Raw genomic sequence first — 17576 nt, forward strand, 5'->3', positions numbered from 1 at the left:
GAAACAGGAAAGTTCCTGTTTCGTCCAATAAATATATGACACGTCATATGACTGCACGTGATACACGTGACCTCACCGTCTACGTTAACTCGCGCCGTTCTATCCTGTTCTTCTGAAGTTCTGAGAGTTCATGAGGGAAAGATGTTGCTTTGCCCACAACACCGCCACCAGCATTTATATCCCTCCGCCCATGTCTCCGGCTGCCACCGTCGCCGCTATAACCCTTCCGATACATCAAATAATCTCCACTTTACCACTACCATTGCAACTGGACGCTCTAAAGTTTTGGTTGTCTCTTCCTCTGTTCTCCATCGCGACCATCAAACTGCTCAGACACCAGACCACGAGGATACAGGAAGAAACGAACAAGTTCTCAGAAAGCACAACGCAAGGTCCTCGGCTCTCCTTCTCCGTCACCTCTCTCAGCTACCGGAAGACTTGGAGCCGAAAGATGAGGAAGAAGAAGAACAACAAATAATAGTAGCAAAAACAACACTTGAAGAAGAAGAAGAAGAAGAAGAGAAAATAAGACTCTTGGAGATGTCCCTCGTAAAAAGAAGAACCCCTCAATTTCCAGGATCCATCTACTTACGATCCCATGGTGGGGCCGAAAGTGGAGTATCTCCCCCACCTCTTCACCAACTATTCCGAGGGGAAATCCACGATATCGATGACGACAAAATGCTAATTCAAGCCATTGAAATACGGCGTAAGGTTACCGCTGAGATTTTCAAGGAAGCCATGCGCGGTGGCAGGTTCAGTATTACTTACTCCACCAATTTGGTGTCTAGTTTGCCCGACTTCATCGACTACATCATGATTGAAGCAGCTTCCATGAAGCGCTTACCAGATTTCTCGCACTCCACCTTCAATGCCCGCGCTAAGACCGTCATAAGCAACTCCAATGTCATTCCTCTTATCAGGTACAAAGATCAGGATTCACTGTTTCAATTAAAGTCGTTATTTTAGGCTTATCAGCGCAATTCTTGCTCAATCTTTCGCTGACTTGTTATTGAGAAAAGAAGAGAAAGCACACACTGGTATGGGCCTTCTCAATATAATGATTGATGGTGTGCTTGTTTAGGTGGTTGAAGCACAACTCATTGACTTATCCCCAAATTGGGAAGCTTATTTGCAAGTGTTGCCGAAACCTAGAGTCAATAAGGCAGCTGGTTGATTGGTTGAAATCGATTTATGTGAAGGGGGGGTTTATTGGTGCCATACTTGTAAAGGCTGGACCAACTGTTCTAGAACGCAACACTGAAGAGCTGGATAAGATTGTTGGCTATCTAGAAAGTAATGGAGTCAGGAGGGAATGGATGGGGTTTGTTGTTAGTCGATGTCCCCAACTTTTGTCTTACACCTTTGAAGAGATCAAATCACGTGTGAGTTTCTATTTGGACATGGGTATGAACCAGAAGGATTTTGGCACCATGGTCTTTGATTATCCAAAGGCACTCGGATTCCTAACCCTTGATGAGATGAACGTTAAGGTATCTAATTTTAACTAGATCTGCAGGCTAATGATGCTTGATATTTGATAACTCTTAAAACGTAGTGTTGCATGGACTTTCCTAAATGGTCAAGGTCTGTTTTAACATTTTCTTTTTGAATGTTTAAGTACTAAAGATATACCATTTAATTTATTTAAGCAATCATCTAAAGATAAATGATGATAGAAGTCATAAATTACAGAAGTTCTTTAATAGTAAGTAAATTCTGATTTTAGATGTGTACTGAGTCCATTTTTTTCATCTTGCTGATTCCAACTCCCATGTTTGTGTCCATGCAACAGTATTAAGGAGGTTTATTGTTTGGATGGTGCATCTTTTTTCTTTCTTGCTTTCCTTTTTTTTCCTTATTTTTTCTAAAGCCATTGAGGGAAATGTTGAGCATTTTCAGGTTAATTACCTTAAAGAGTTTGGCCTTAGTACTGAAGAGGTTGGGAGATTACTAGCATTCAAGCCACAATTGATGGGTTGCAGCATTGAGGATAGGTGGAAGCCTCTTGTTAAGTATATGTATTACCTTGGGGTTCGCCGAGATGGTATGAGGAGAATACTTACAATAAAACCAATGGTTTTCTGTGTTGATCTGGAGACAACTATTGCACCAAAGGTACAATATTGTTTGCTTTGAGTGTGTGTGCTTGCCAGAAATAACTTCCTTGTGGGCAATAATGTTAATCTGGAGATGATCTATATTGCTTTCTAGCAAGGCTAGAACTAGTAACAACAGAACATTCACCCTGGACCTTGACTTTATTCTGATAGCACTCTCATTGGAATGGCACGTCTGATGTAGATTGTTGCACCTGAAAGACGAGCTTCTATATTTATTCAAATGTACAGTCCCACTCTACCTATGCAATGCAAAGAAATGGTCAAAAAGGAGCCTCTTTTTTTCTTTTTGACATAAATGAGGTTATTAGAATGGACTGAAATCATGACATAGGTGAAGGGTGATTCACAAAACACATGGATGCCTTTTATTCCTCCATCTATACTGCCAAGCCAGAATTCCTGACATGTAAGAATTCCTTGCACATGCCACGGAGGAAACATGTTCCTTATATCTATGTGAATTGGTAAAAAATGTTAACATATATGTGCTAACTTAATAATATTATAAGAGTAAATACTCCTTAAATTTGATGTTTACAACTAAGATGATCAAGTTTTATTCCATACTGATATGCAAATACATTCTTTTCATTTTGAAGGTAAGATTTCTACAGGACATAGGCATCCGTGAAGACGCCATTGGAAGCATGCTAGTCAAGTTCCCACCATTATTAACATATAGCCTCTACAAGAAAATTCGCCCAGTGGTTTGTCCTCTTCTTTTTTTTAATAGTTCCATTTACTCAACTACTTATGGTTTCAGAACTTTATTTATCCTTAACTCTTCCTTTCAAATGGTTATTTTTATCCTCAGTTCTCTCATACAATTGTCCTAGAAATGTGACTTCATCTTGCATAAAGGTTGAAAACTTTGCCATTAAACTCCGAAAATCACTGTTCAAGTAGGCTGGTAGATGGGAACTTGCCAAATGGATAAATATAGCTGATAGCATGACCATTATGCACTCATTTGTGTATCCATGTATTGTTAAATGCAATTATTTATGGCAACATGGAAGAATCAAAGGGTTGTGGGGGAGTGTTCTGTGACCTCTTCTGAATTTGGATCATCAGAAAGTTAACTACAGTAGTCTTACATGTCTTATGGAGTGGTGGGCTCTGCTTCTACATCTCATATAACTACTCTCCTTTTTTTCTCTCTTCGGTGTGTGGTGGAGGAGGCTTTTCTCTTTGCTTGCAGTTGAAGTGCATCCTAATTTTTATTGGATAATGGTCAGTTTGAACTATGTTATTTATTACACAAGATTTGATAAAAAAAATGCAATTCATTTTCTTCTACATACATCTTCAGATATTTCATATCATCACTAACATGGATGGGTTTATTTTGGTAATAATAAGACTATCAACCTATCACAATTATATTGGTGTGAAAAAGCATTGTCATTAATTTATTAACTATTCCATGGCCCAGTATTTTGTGATATTCCTTGGCCCGGATCTATTCTCTAGTTGTCTTCTATAGCCATGTTCTCTCTTTCTATGTGTTAGGGCTGAATTCTGTTCCAAAGATATGGCTGTAGGTGAGCTAGTAATTGGAAAATTATCTAAACTATCCTCTGTTCCTTGTACATATTAATTCAGAAGCTTCTGCAAATTGCGTACTGACATTTTTTTATCAGTATTATGTACTGACATTTTCGCATTCGAATATGATTTTCAGGTCATTTTTTTGATGACAAAAGCTGGTGTCAGCCAGAGGGATATTGGGAAGGTTATAGCATTAGGGCCAGAACTATTAGGGTGCAGCATAACACTCAAGCTGGAGGTTAGTGTGAAGTACTTCCTGTCATTGGGCATTCCTCTTCAATTGCTAGGAGAGATGATTGCTGATTTTCCCATGCTATTGCGATATAATTTGGATGTCCTCCGCCCAAAGTACCGTTACTTGAGGAGAATTATGGTCCGCCCATTGCAGGACCTGATTGAGTTTCCCAGGTAAAAGGATATCAATCCATCCAACTTTTTTTTTTTTGAACTATTATTTTTTGCTCCAGGGGGCTACACAACCTAGGGGGGAGGGGGATAGCCCATCCCCAACCCTGGTGCAGGTGGGATTCGATCCCAAGCATCATAGGAGGCCTTACCAGCCAACCAGTTGGCACCTTGCAAATGTCAATAGTGAGATTTGGCTAATAACATGAACATATTAATTAACCTTTTTTCACTCAATGAAAAGCCTAGACCTATTTAGTCTTTTAATGGCCCTACCTTTAAATTCTAATGTGGATTTAAGGAGTTCTAGAAGTTTCAATGTGCAGAATGGGTTTCCGTTTTTTTTCCTTACAAATTCTGTTTTTATGCGCTTCTGAATTGGATATCATTAGTTCCTTGCTCAATGGAACACTCGATTTTTTTTTACATTTCTTCCTTTTCCTCTCATTTTTATTAATACAGTTAAGGATAACATTTTCTCATTATCAACACATTAAGGTTGTGTTTGGTACCATTGTTGTTTCATGAGGAAACTCTTTGGGGTTGATCAATAGAAATTGGTGTTAAAATATGAACTGTCATGTCATATAATCAGAAATGTTTTGGGTTGATCAGTCCAAATTGCTGTTTACTTGAAAACATCAAATTTGATGTTTCAACTCTAAACAGCAATGACAGTTCCCACCTGCATTTTTTTTTTCAGTTAAAATGACTCCCTTGTGTAAGTGACAACTCATCTTTCTCATCAATTTCTATTTGATCAACCCCAAAACTTTTCCTGTAAAAATTGCAATGGTAGCAAACACAACCCAAGATTATGGAAGTCTGTCGACCCCTTCTCTCTCTCTCTCTCTCTCTCTCATCGCTGTCAAGATTTTCGTGGAGTACAGTGGCAACAAATAGTTGGGGATAAGGCTGAATTGATTATGCTGCCAGACTTGCCAAATGATTACTGTGGCAAATTATTCTGAACTAGTTATTGGTATGAAGTGTTATGGATTAATTTCTATTCCTCGTATCATGTTATGGGAACTGATTGAAAAAGTATCTCCAGGTTTTTCAGCTATTCCCTTGATGGAAGGATAATTCCAAGGCACAAGATTATGGTTGAAAACCGGATAAATTTCAAACTGCGTTACATGCTGGCAAGCACCGACGAAGAGTTTAAGCAACGTGTAGATGCTGCAGTGGAAAGGCGGCGAAGATTTGAATCCAATGTCACTGGCAGTCCTTCCAATTCTTGAGCAACCAATAGATCCATGGAAAAAGAGCCCAGTTTTTCTCGCTAACAAAAAACTTCTTTTCAGAGGAAAGATAAGAAATACAGCCATACAGGTGACATTGATCCATAGAAGTTGTTCATGGAGAAAGAGCCCAGCTGATTTATTCAAGAATTATCGCGGGTTCCTGTCAATGGAGTAGATCTCTGAAGTAAAAATTTTCAAGCTCCCAATACGTATAGAAAATGTAATTAAATGATATGAGGTTTGCATCTAATCCAATGCCAATTTGATCATAATACGGGGTAAGTAAACCTGTCAATAAGAGAATAATACCCGAAAATCCACAGCCTGGTCCGACATCCTATCTGATATTTTAAGCGGATTGGATTCGGATTTGACTCCATCCAATCCGACTAAAAGCATAATCTGATTATATTATTACATTTATTGATTTTAAGATATAAATTTTATATAATTATATTTAGAATTATAAAAATTTTTATATGTTATATTATACATGAATTTAGATATATAATAAATTCAGTATATTATATTTACATTAATTTATTATATATAACAATTGAAAAATAATTAATTTTTTATGTTTCAAAAAATTAGAGCAAAATCTGATCCAAATCCATTAGGATTTGAATTCGAATCCAATTGAATTTGGATGCAAGCTTTTAATAATCTGATCATATTCAAATTTTGTTGAATGCGAAATCATATCTGATTACAACCCTAGGGATAAGGCTTGGTGCCATTATGTCACGGGGGTAATTCTACAGCGGAAGAAACCCGTGCGGTGTCCTGGCCAAGGCAAGCCAGGACAAGCCTTTGTGCGCTTAGAGGCTAGGAGTTGCCCGATGGGATGGCTCCACCAAAGTCAGTAGCACTGGATCATGACCTCAAGTCCAATGGTCGGGGCACTCTTCTGGCTCAGACCAGTCCATGGGAGGCGCCGCTTATGTGCTAAAGGGGGACAACCATCATGGAAGGCGACCATGCGCCGATGAGGTGACTTGGCACCGATGTGTAGGGTCTCCTGTGTGCTGATGATGACAGGCACCTGTGTGCCATGATGATAGGCAACCGCTTGGGTTGGAATCCACCCGTGCGCTAGGGGCAACGGGATAGTTCAATCAGCTTGGGCAAGGGATTGGCGAGGTGTAGGGACATGTTTGAGCCAGGCCCGCGTGCCAAGCCTCCCTTGAGTGTCGGCAGCGCAGTGCCGGTCCAACACTGTCCCCATGAGCTAGTGTGTGCCCATGAGGAACCCTGGTAGCCATGCTAGTCGTTAACCAGGGCCGCCCCGCAAGGGGATGATAGTCTAGGAGTGCCAAGGTTAGGCACCCAAGGAGGTCGACCACCCCTCCTCAAAGAGTACGTTAAGCTTTCGGTGGTCTGCCTGAAGATGACATCAGTTCTCCCAAAAGTCTTATAGGCGAAAATGACGAGCATGTCCCTAACGTAAGCCTGCCAAGCGTAGGCAAGGCTAAGCCTGCTTTGAACCGTAACAGGCTCCCCCACTCAATCCATTGTCGTCCTCGACAATGGGTCTTCCTCGTGAATGGGCGTCTGTGTCCCGCGCCATCCACTTCCTTGCCAGTTCCAGGGCTCGTCTGGCTAGCCCGGGTCTTGCCTATATTGGTGACCATTTCTGGGGACGGAACCATTTCACCATACCGGCCTGCCTGGACTTCACCCCAGTGTCGAGGTTACTCAAACCGCGCAATGGCTATGCCGTTGAATTGTGAAAGAAGGGCCCTCGAAGAAATGTGTGTGGTGCTTCGCGGAGGTCCGCCCCATGTATCATCTTACATCAAGGCTCAACCGTCTTCTTGGTAGCTTTTCAGTGATGCTACCGAACACGTTGATAGGTCTACTCCTCATGTTGGCGATGACCTGGATACCCTTTCACCATGCTGGCCTGCAGACTTCACCTCGCCCTGTGCGGGTTACTCAAACCTAGCAATGGCTTATGCTCTCCTGGGCCCTCGAAACTACGCTTCGCCTCGCCGACTCGGGCTACATCTTCACTCCGAGGGGGCCCCACTGCTGCTGCCTCAAGGAGACTTGACCGCTTCGAACGCGAGTGTGGCAACTTTTACCCATGAGTTGCCGAACATGCACTCGCCTTGTGATAAGCTTCTGCTGCTGCAAGTGTTCAACCTGAAAGCTGAGCATGTCCACCTGATACTTTGTCGGTGTAGGGCCGCCATGCTCCAACGGCTAGCGTAACCACATTCCTAACAAGGCCCACGCGTCTACCCCCGCATGAGGACAACTACCAATGCGTCTGCACCCGCAAGGGAAGCTGTTTTAGGGTCATTGGAATGGGAACGCGAACATTGAATGGCCTCTTGATAGGCCTGATAAACAATCTGCTCGGGCAGTGTACCCACATTCCTATCAAGGCTCACGCGTCTGCCACCGCATGAGGACAACAACCAAAGCGTCTGCAACCGCAAGGGAAGCTGTTTTAGTGTCATTGGAATGGGGCCACAAACTATGAAATGGCCTCTTGCCAGGCCTGATCTGAATTATGCTCGATCCTGGGTGGAGGTGACTAGGGACCGCACCCCACAAAATGCTGCTTGTTGAAATGACCGCTTCAACTGGCTCTGGGCTAATCTGCTGAAAACCAACTGCGGCTGCAACTGGCCAACTGGCTCTGATACCAATTGTCACGGGGGTAATTCTACAGCGGAAGAAATCCGTGCGGCGTCCTGGCCAAGGCAGGCCAGGACAAGCCTTTGTGCGCTTAGAGGCTAGGAGTTGCTCGATGGGATGGCTCCACCAAAGTCAGTAGCACTGGATCATGACCTCAAGTCCAATGGCCGGGGCACTCTTCTGGCTCAGACCGGTCCATGGGAGGCGCCGCTTACGTGCTAAAGGGGGACAACCATCATGGAAGGCGACCATGCGCCGATGATGTGACTTGGCACCGATGTGTAGGGTCTCCTGTGTGCCGATGATGACAGGCACCTGTGTGCCATGATGATAGGCAACCGCTTGGGCCGGAACCCACCCGTGCGCTAGGGGCAACGGGATAGTTCAATCAGCTTGGGCAAGGGGCTGGTGAGGTGTAGGGACATGTTTGAGCCAGGCCCGCGTGCCAAGCCTCCCTTGAGTGTCGGCAGCGCAGTGCCGGTCCAACACTGTCCCCATGAGCTAGTGTGCGCCCATGAGGAACCCTGGTAGCCATGCTAGTCGTTAACCAGGGCCGCCCCGCAAGGGGATGATGGTCTAGGAGTGCCAAGGTTAGGCACCCAAGGAGGTCGACCACCCCTCCTCAAAGAGTACGTTAAGCTTTCGGTGGTCTGCCTGAAAATGACATCAGTTCTCCCAAAAGTCTTACAGGCGAAAATGACGGGCATGTCCCTAACGTAAGCCTGCCAAGCATAGGCAAGGCTAAGCCTGCTTTGAACCGTAACAATTATGCATGTGTTGCAGATATGACAACCAAGCAAACATTTAGTACCCTAACATATCGTCACGCTTCTACAACTGACATTTTGGTGGTTTCACTCTGGGCACCTCTCACCCTAGCAATAGGTAGCCCTCTCTACGAGGACTCATGTTTTGGCGGTTTCCCTCTATCTGCTTTCACGTTATTCTAGATAGCCCTTTCTGAGGTAATTTACTCTACATACACCAAGTAACCCCCTAAACCCTAAACCCTTCACTCAAGTAGCCCTCTCTTTGATTCGAACTTGAGACGTGGTGATACATGCTTGGCCAATAAGCCAAAAGCCTCACGACTGATGAAACTCATCAAATCAAGCAATTCAACATTTAGGACCATAACAGTGTTTAATTTCACATATTACCAAAAAAAGGTTTATTTCCTGCCCTGATTAGTAAAAGCTATTATTCTCTTTATTAGCACTTTTTACATACAGGTATTTAGGAAGGGGAAGTGTTACTAAACCAAACAAAAAAAAAAAAAAAAAAACAATAATCTTTCTATGTTATCTAATCTATATGTTGATTGACTTGCTTTCCTGAAAAAATGACAGTAAGATAACTCTGGAAATGATACAATGAACAGATGAAGCGTTCCTGGCACAAAATTTTTGGGCATCAGAAAGTAACAGAGATAGATAAGACACGTTTGGTAAAAATGGCAATTAATAGGAACCAACCGAATCAGTGATGATCTTGGTTCTTGAACGCAGTTGTGTGTGTGTTTTTGTTCTTTAACACCGCTGATGGTTGGCATGACGTGAATGAAATCTTTTGGCTTTAATGGGAAAACTGGCTAACTTTCTTCATGATATTGACTCAAACTGCTTGAAACTAAGAGTATCATATTGATTCATACATTATGAACTGCATGAAATTAAGGGTGTCAATGGACTGGCTTTCGACTGAACCCATCCAGTGCAAAATCAATTTGGACAGATTAGACGGATCAACAAGACATTGAATTGCACCAATCCAATCCAAAATATTTATTAGATTGGATTGGACCTGATCCATCTGTAATAAATTTATATTGGATTGGATTGGATTAAGCCAATATCTGATCCATTGATATAAAATAAGAATATAGCTGTCAATAGACCCGATTTGAATTGAAACCAATCTAAATTAAAACGAATTTGAACACATTTGGACAGTCCAGACATTGAATTGGACAGGTCCAAAATGGTCCCAAATATTCACTGAATTTGGATCATTGGATTGGACCTGGTCCATTTGTAGTGGAATCGCATTGAACTGGATCGGATTGAACCAAACCCAGTCCAATTGACACCCCTACATGAAACATACTCAAACCAACCACTAGAAAATGGAAGAAATATTCAAAATAGACCTTCTCTTGATACTAATGGTAGCACAGAGACTTTTCAAAAAATATCTCAAAATTCTAAACCATGTCTCTGACAAACCAAATAAGAGAACTTGCTGAACTTTGAAACTGAGAATTTTTTATTGTCAAAAATCAACCAATGAAAATAACTAGTTACACCAAGCAATGGCCTTTATGTAAACACGTACAGTTGCCAACCAAAATGGGCTAACACGGCAACACCTCATACCCATTTCTTGTTCAACCACAGCACTAATTATTACTTTTCTTTGGCTATAATGTTTTAAGAACCAAATGAGAAATCATAACAAAAAGAACAGGGTTGCAAAGGGATCAGATTAAATTAGGATTGTGGCATATCTGAATCTGATCCGACAGATACGTGAAACATAGATTTGAATTCAAGTCATTTATATATCCAGATATTCACATCGAATTCATAACTTAGTATTCAGATTTGAATTCTAAGTCATTTATATATCCAGATACCCAAATTCGATTCCATTCCCATTCCTGCTGGAATGGCATTCCCCCATTTGAGGGAAGGGCCATTCCCTGCCCCTCCCTTGGGAATGAAATCCCATTCATGCTGATTTTAATTCCTATTCCCATTCTTGTCTGAACCAAACAGACTATGGGAATGGTCCACTCCGATTCCAATTCCGGAGGATTTCGGTTCCAGTTCCGACTATGAACCAAATGGACCCTAAATATAGAACTTCCTACTAAAACAAATACAAAATTAAATATATTACAAGAAACTATATATTGTAAATGGACAAAAATAGGTTTATCTAAATCTCAAATCCCACTTAATCAAATCAGATCTTAGTGGATCAGATCAATTACTATCCGAATTAATGGATCACATTCTCAAATCCCATCCATTCTGTTTATGGTCAAAATACCTGAATCCGGCTTAAACAGTTAAACTAATTGGGTTCAAGGTTGAATCAGATTAAATCCGATCCATTTACAACTCAAAAAAAAAAAGAACCAAATATTGTTAAGGGAATACAATAATGACAAAGAACAAAAGCCACAAAAGAGAATAAAACAAAAACAAAAAATGCAAGAAAATTTGGTACCTCCATGTTTTGGCCCATCCAAAGAATTTCATCCTGGAAGACATTATTACGAGCCTAACTAAAGCCCCAGAAGAAGAAACCACTCCTATAAGAGTTGCATCCCCGTCTCCAACACCAACATCAACAGGAAAGCTTGGACTCAAACAGTTGTCTTCAATTTAGAAGCAGTAACATTTGTGTAAACAGGATGTAGTACACGCCCGCCCTTGGGTTCAACATGAACCCACTTGCGACCACTCAGCTTGTGACGTTCAAATTTGACACACCCTTCTTTCAAAGCATAGAGGGTGTGATCCTTCCCCATCCCTACATAGTTGCCTGGATGGAAACGGGTACCACGCTGGCGAACTATTATATTTCCAGGTAGCACTCTCTGCAGAGTAAATAATCAAACACCATTCTTGATAAATAGAAAAGATTATGTACGAAAAAATGCTCATAGTTGAAGGATATCTACCTCTCCCCCAAATTTCTTCACTCCAAGATTCTTTGGTTTTGAATCTCTGCCATTCTTCGTGGATCCAGCTGACTTTTTTGTAGCCCAACGTCTGATCATCAAGCTCAATCCTCCTCCAGCAGCACCTAAATCTAAATTGAATAAAGATCATTATATCAACAATAACCAACAAGCCCAAAACCTCATTCAAATCATGGATATTTGCTACAAAGCACTATAAGTATAAGCTTTACCATTAGGGCCACTATACACAGGAATTTGTGAAACCAGTTCTTTGAGATTCACTTGTCTACAGAGTCTTGTTGCAAGATTAATCATATTCATTTCTGAAATAGATAAAACCTAAAGTGAATTTTATACAGAATTATGAAAGATGAATAAGGAGAATTAATGTTGCATACTTGCATGTTGAAGGTGATAATACCCACTCCGCCACTTAACAAGATAACCTAAACCTTGTGCACTTACTTCCGTTTTAAGCAACTTTATTCCTGCCTCAGAATGTCACGCTTCAAAACAGCAATGATACAGTAACAAGCTTTTGCTTCCCTATGCTTCTTATCCCAGTTTCAAACAAATATAAGCTGAAAATCAATAAAAAGAAAAAGCAAAAAGTAAATACCAGTAATACCAGAAAGCAAATGAGAGTTCTCAAGACAGGTTGCTCAAAGGAAAAAAAAAAAAGACATAAAATGGAAATTTTGTTCCAGAGTAGGCAATTTGCTAGTAAAATACCAACAAGATTGTTCATCCATCTACACAAGTGTACATGCAATAATAAACAAAAAAAGAAATCCAATAAAAGAGAGTACCTTTTTTTTTTTTTTTTTTTTTTGTGTGTGTGTGTGTGTGTGTGTGTGTGTGGGGGAGAGAGAGAGAGAGAGAGAGAGAGAGAGAGAGAGAGTTCTCATGGAAGACAGGTTGCTCAAAGGAAAAAAAAGAAAGACATAAAATGGAAGTTTTGTTCCAGAGTAGGCAATTTTCTATGGTAAGATAACAACAAGAGTTCATGCATCTGCACAGGTGTACATGAAATAATAAACAAAAAGAAAAAGAAATCCAATAAAAGAGAGTATTTTTGGGGGGAGAGAGAGGAGGAAGAGATATAGTAAAGAGTTTTAGGAAGGAAAAATGATTTTGGAGTGGAAGAGTAGAAGTAGAACTTTTAGGAGTTGGAAACAAGTAAGAAGAGAGGTGGATTATAACGTGTGGTCATGTGGTAGAAAAAAAATATAGTTATAAAAACAGAAATATGAAAAAAAAAGGAAAGGGATAATATGCCTACTCTCACAGTCTCATGCATGAACTGAAGCTTACAGTTTTTATAAAAATATAAAAATTCATAGGGAGAGCCACATAATCATCTCCCTTCTGTAAGATGTCCAAATAAAGCATGGAGCACTGCAGTCCCCCCCCCCCCCCCACCAAAAAAAAAAGGGAAAAAACCCCTTTGAAATGTAGTAGGAAAGGAAGGAATAACTGTAAGCTTCTACCTCATTGATGTTAAAAGATCACTACACATGAATCCTCATGACCTCAACATGATTAACTGGAAATATACTATATATATATATATATATATATATAGTGATGAGATATTGACATAAGAAACTAGTTGCATCTCTCCTTTGTAAACACCAAATGTGAAGCCTATACAATTTCTTGGAGAAATCAATGTACAGCCCCTGCATGTCTGGAACTGGTCTGTTAATTCCAATTGCAAGTTCAAATGTTTGGTGCACTGGTGTTCAGGTAGAATTGGAATTCCATTAAGTTCCAGGAATTATGTTTTATACAAAAGATGAAGGATCCAAAGCCACATAGTAACCATCCTTTAGTGGATTGGTGATGCCAGAAGATGGTTATGAAATCCAGAAGCATCACAATGAGGTATATGCATCTAAGGGGCCATTTGTTAACAGCTGAAGATGCTGAACTGAATCCCAGCTCCCCCAAGATTGCCTTCATGACTGGTCTTTCTGGAGAAATCTCAGTGTTGAAGAGTTGGTTAGTAAGGGATGGAAGTGTTGCAAAAATTTAATCTTGGATAGAACGCTGAATTTCTAGGTACTTTACATACTTCTGGGAAATTTGGTCGTCCCAATTCTTAGCATCTTTTGCTCATGAAATCACTTTTACCACTAAGTAATACAATCTTTTCCAAAAACAAAGATATACAATTCATGCCCCTGGTTGAGATCAGACTAACCAACAGCTGGCACATAAATAGGGGTTTGTTCTGAAACCCCACATGGCACATGATGCACTTAAACTCTACCTGATATGATTGCATAACCATCTATCCCTCACAAAATTCTCTCACCTATAAATCAGGTGTTATGATAATGATATTGTTCTTTTGGCCATACTCAGACTATGGTACTTTATATTTAATAGATAATGCTGATACTTTGCTTTGCCTCACATCCAGATGACCATCAAAAACTTTAGTTCATTTATTTTCCTAATCTTCTCTATCTCTTCCCTCCTCTTGTACATGCCACTCAACTACTGTATAATAACATAATTACCATTAAGTGTGTACATCCAGCACATACATAGTGGACACAATGCACAATAACCCTAGTTTCTGACATTGAGAATAAGAGATGTAACACTCACCTGCTATATAGGTAATGCACACCAACATGTACTAGCATTCCAAGCAATCAAAGAACATGTTGTAGCATTCTAAGTTAAGAGGAGCAACTTTTAGGAGGAATGCTACAAATAAGGTAATAATACGTTCAACAGAAGCATATAAAGCTACTGATAAGACCTGTGTCGGAAGTAGATGGACTACAAAATTAAAAAGGAAAAGAAAGAAAGAAAATCCACAACCCACCTAGAAAAGTTTACCTGGAAGTTAGCATTTTCTCCTATTTGATTATGTTTCACGAAAATCCCCTTAAAGGTTAGCTACTTTAGCACCTACTGACCATGATAAACAGGACGGGGGAGATGGAGTTTATCCTCCCATCGAACCCGTGTATCACGTCCTTATATCATAAGCATAATAAGAAAAAAAAAACGTGGTTTTCTGTTTCTATTATTGGTAAGGCACAAAGATTGGATTCAATATTATAGCATGTGAGTTTCTAGAAACCTTCAGCATAACAATTTACTACAAACAAGTTGAATTAGTGATATCTATAAAACCAACTATAGTTGCAAGCTCAAAACAATCTTGGTCGAAAATTCTATATAGAAATAGTAAATGCAACTAATACAACATTCTAGCTATTTGTATCCTTGCCACCATATACATTTGAATAACTCTGTGGATTGGTTGGGGGAACATATTAAAATCTCTCTATATTATGCTTATCAGTTATCGCTTTAAATGAGGCAATCAGCTGCAAATAAATATCGAATACTCCTCGGTTACCAAGGCTTACTGAAATTGCTCTCAACTAGCTTCAAATGTGACCAAAGTTCCAAAGTAGTACCATTCTTATTGATTTAGTTTTAATTTTTTAAGGATTATGGGGAGAATCCAAAGGAGAACATGGTGTTCAGCAGTATGTGAAATATACGGTTTCTTCGTTTAAGGTTAGAGGGAGAGACCCCTGTTCTGCGCACGAAGTGTGAGGGGAGTCCGAACCCTTGATTCCTGTGTAGTAAAGGAGGGTGAAAAACACTAGTGTATTCAAGTATGACAGAGGAGGCATCCTGTTACCAGCAAGAGAGGATAGAGGATGTGAAGTCATGTTTTACTCAGGGTAAGGAGAAGGCGAGGACTTTGGTGAGTTTGGTCCATTCACTCAGTGGATTTGTACAATTTTAGAGGCAGATAACTTACCTAGATGCAACCCTCGCAGAGATTTTCGTCTGGCTCGCCGTTGCACGTTGACAGGGAACTACCGCCAGACGTGAGATTGAAGATGAAAAAGAAAACCGAAAGGGAACATGACCGAGAGAGAGAGAGAGAGAGAGAGAGAGAGAGAGAGTCTGAGGCTTAATAGGCCCACAAGGAAAACCCTCAAGCCAGTACGGATCAGTTAGGCATGACCGAGAGAGAGAAAGAGGGAACATGTTCCAAATGCATGGTGGATGATGTGCCTGTGAGACGCCCATTTGTGAGTAACAGATCACGTCACTACGAGCACACGCTGAATGACGCTGAATGAGGAGTGAGTCCGGATCTGTTCCTAATTCTGCGCGCCTCACACCGATCTCACAGTATATCCTGGCCTCCCATCCTTAAATTTATCATTCATGGGGAAATGTTTTCAATACAGGATGGGATATGGTTGTGATGTTCCCAATTCTTGAATAAGCACTTGAAAGTTTTTTTGACACCTATACCTTAATATGCCCTCAAACTACCCTTAAAAATATTAAATTCAACTTTGTATATAGGTGTAGAAGATTTATTATATTCTCATTCCTTGTGCTTACAATGTTGTGCCTATTACATTCGGATTCCTCTCAAGCAACCTTTGGTGAAATTTTGAATAAGCCAAAAATAATAAAACACACATTCATTAGCAGATACAGATAAATTGACTTTTCGATGAATGTATTTCAACTCTGTTTGGTATTAGAGTTCGGATCTGTTCACTCAATATATTCTTGGCTACATTCATCCAGCCACGCGTTGGGAATATCGGTGATATAAAGTATAAGATATATTTTCAATGTGTGGTTGGATGAATGTGGCTAGCAATGTATTATGGTTAATATATCCAAATTCCTCAATTTTTAGGGTGAATTGCGTTAACTAAGGTGATGTTTGGCATCAATACTGATTCTTTATGCTCAGTTTGGAAAGAATACAGATACAAATATATAGTGTAAATACATACAAAATACAAGGTTTTGCACTCTATATATTTGTATTTGTACTCCTTCCACTCCAAACTGAGCCTTATTAACAAATCTTTGAAATCGGTGTTTTTTTTTTTCCGGAAATCAGTAAATTTTGTTATTTGGTATCACCTCTGCCATGTAAGCTGATTTTTTAGAAATTGACTTTTAATTTGTTTGGTACTGATTCTCAAAGACCAATTATTTTTGTATTATAGTTATTATTCAATGCCGCGTCATCCTCAAAAAATCGGAATCAGATAGAAATCAGGAAATTACCAAAAAAGATGATCCCTGAAAAAGGCTGACTTCAAGAATTGATTTTTGGCCAATTTCTTGAAAACCACTAAAATCGGCCAACCAAACAGAAATTTTAATGCAAATTCCTCTAATGCTGATGCAACTCCAACATGGCAGTGATTTTCAAAAAATCATTGTCAATGCCAAACATCACCTAAGCCACTTCGGTTGAACATCCATGTTTTGGATAAGCTTGTTACAAACTTACAATCACAATTCTAGTGTTTGGAACACCTATATTGGCATTACGAATTTTTACCAAAAACAGCTTTAGAGGTTTCCGTGTGGGGTCTAACTAAAGCCGCATCCTAAAAGCCCTCCCAAACTAGCACTTCAGCTTCTCTAAAGTGGCTTAATCAACGAAGCTCAAATCCTGTGGCTTCTATCTTTCTGAGGTTGAACCCATATAGACAGCCCATAAACTATATGCCTGCTTGGGAGCAGGGGCCAAGCTAGGATTTCTCTGAAGGGTGCCAAAAAGTGGTAAACCTGGATGGTGGGGCCAAAAGTTAGTAAACATAGGTAGGAGACCACAATATAAGTGAGGTTGAAATGGGCACTGTGGGGATTTTCAAGGGATGGGAAATGACTCTGCCCCTGTTTGGGAGGTCTTTCACACAACTGCTTCTAACATTGCAAGGTAAGCCCCACAAAAAGCTGTGAAGCCGTGTTTAACTGTTTGGTGAAAAACCTGAAAATAAATTGACTTTCCAATAAAGCCATTGTCGATAGTTTCTCTGAAACGGCTGAGTCAGCAATGGTTAAATCAACGTCGAAGCCCTCCCTCTCAAATGGGCTCTA

General features: G+C 40.2%; 2 protein-coding genes across 7 annotated transcripts; one reads left to right on the forward strand and one right to left on the reverse strand.

Annotated features, from left to right (window-relative positions):
- The first annotated feature begins 141 nt into the window (after nucleotides 1-141).
- On the forward strand, nucleotides 142-5595 carry EMB2219 (Mitochondrial transcription termination factor family protein). The gene is made up of 6 exons (XM_088945099.1): nucleotides 142-923; nucleotides 1085-1493; nucleotides 1903-2118; nucleotides 2723-2830; nucleotides 3808-4082; nucleotides 5134-5595. The coding sequence occupies exons 1-6, from the start codon at nucleotides 142-144 to the stop codon at nucleotides 5321-5323; spliced, it is 1980 nt and encodes a 659-aa protein (XP_088801225.1). The 3' UTR covers nucleotides 5324-5595.
- A 5315-nt stretch (nucleotides 5596-10910) lies between these two features.
- Nucleotides 10911-15714, reverse strand: LOC148850888 (uncharacterized). Of its 6 annotated transcripts, none has more exons than XM_088947383.1 (5): nucleotides 15469-15714; nucleotides 12135-12250; nucleotides 11900-11992; nucleotides 11667-11791; nucleotides 10911-11582 (listed from the first exon to the last, which is right to left on the reverse strand). In XM_088947383.1, exons 3-5 carry the CDS (start codon nucleotides 11988-11990, stop codon nucleotides 11349-11351), a joined length of 450 nt encoding a protein of 149 aa, XP_088803509.1. In that variant the 5' UTR covers nucleotides 11991-11992; nucleotides 12135-12250; nucleotides 15469-15714; the 3' UTR covers nucleotides 10911-11348. The 6 variants fall into 6 exon arrangements, with proteins under 6 accessions (XP_088803509.1, XP_088803507.1, XP_088803508.1 ...); XM_088947381.1 differs by having other exon boundaries at nucleotides 11667-11797; nucleotides 15469-15699; XM_088947382.1 differs by having other exon boundaries at nucleotides 11667-11797; nucleotides 12068-12250; nucleotides 15469-15675.
- Nucleotides 15715-17576: the final 1862 nt, after the last annotated feature.

This window comes from Nelumbo lutea, chromosome 5 (genome assembly GCF_056320005.1).
Source record: "Nelumbo lutea isolate HS-2025 chromosome 5, American lotus-T2T, whole genome shotgun sequence".
Lineage (NCBI taxonomy): Eukaryota > Viridiplantae > Streptophyta > Magnoliopsida > Proteales > Nelumbonaceae > Nelumbo > Nelumbo lutea.

Bases quoted from the DNA above. Each gene is read 5' to 3' on its own strand.
- EMB2219 (XM_088945099.1), top strand. From the start codon at position 142: ATGTTGCTTTGCCCACAACACCGCCACCAGCATTTATATCCCTCCGCC. The intron at 924-1,084 runs GTACAAAGATCA...GTGCTTGTTTAG, and splicing joins AATGTCATTCCTCTTATCAG to GTGGTTGAAGCACAACTCAT. The intron at 2,831-3,807 runs GTTTGTCCTCTT...TATGATTTTCAG, and splicing joins ACAAGAAAATTCGCCCAGTG to GTCATTTTTTTGATGACAAA.
- LOC148850888 (XM_088947379.1), bottom strand. The intron at 11,798-11,899 runs GTAAAGCTTATA...TATTCAATTTAG, and splicing joins TGTGTATAGTGGCCCTAATG to ATTTAGGTGCTGCTGGAGGA. The intron at 11,583-11,666 runs GTAGATATCCTT...TTTACTCTGCAG, and splicing joins TGAAGAAATTTGGGGGAGAG to AGAGTGCTACCTGGAAATAT.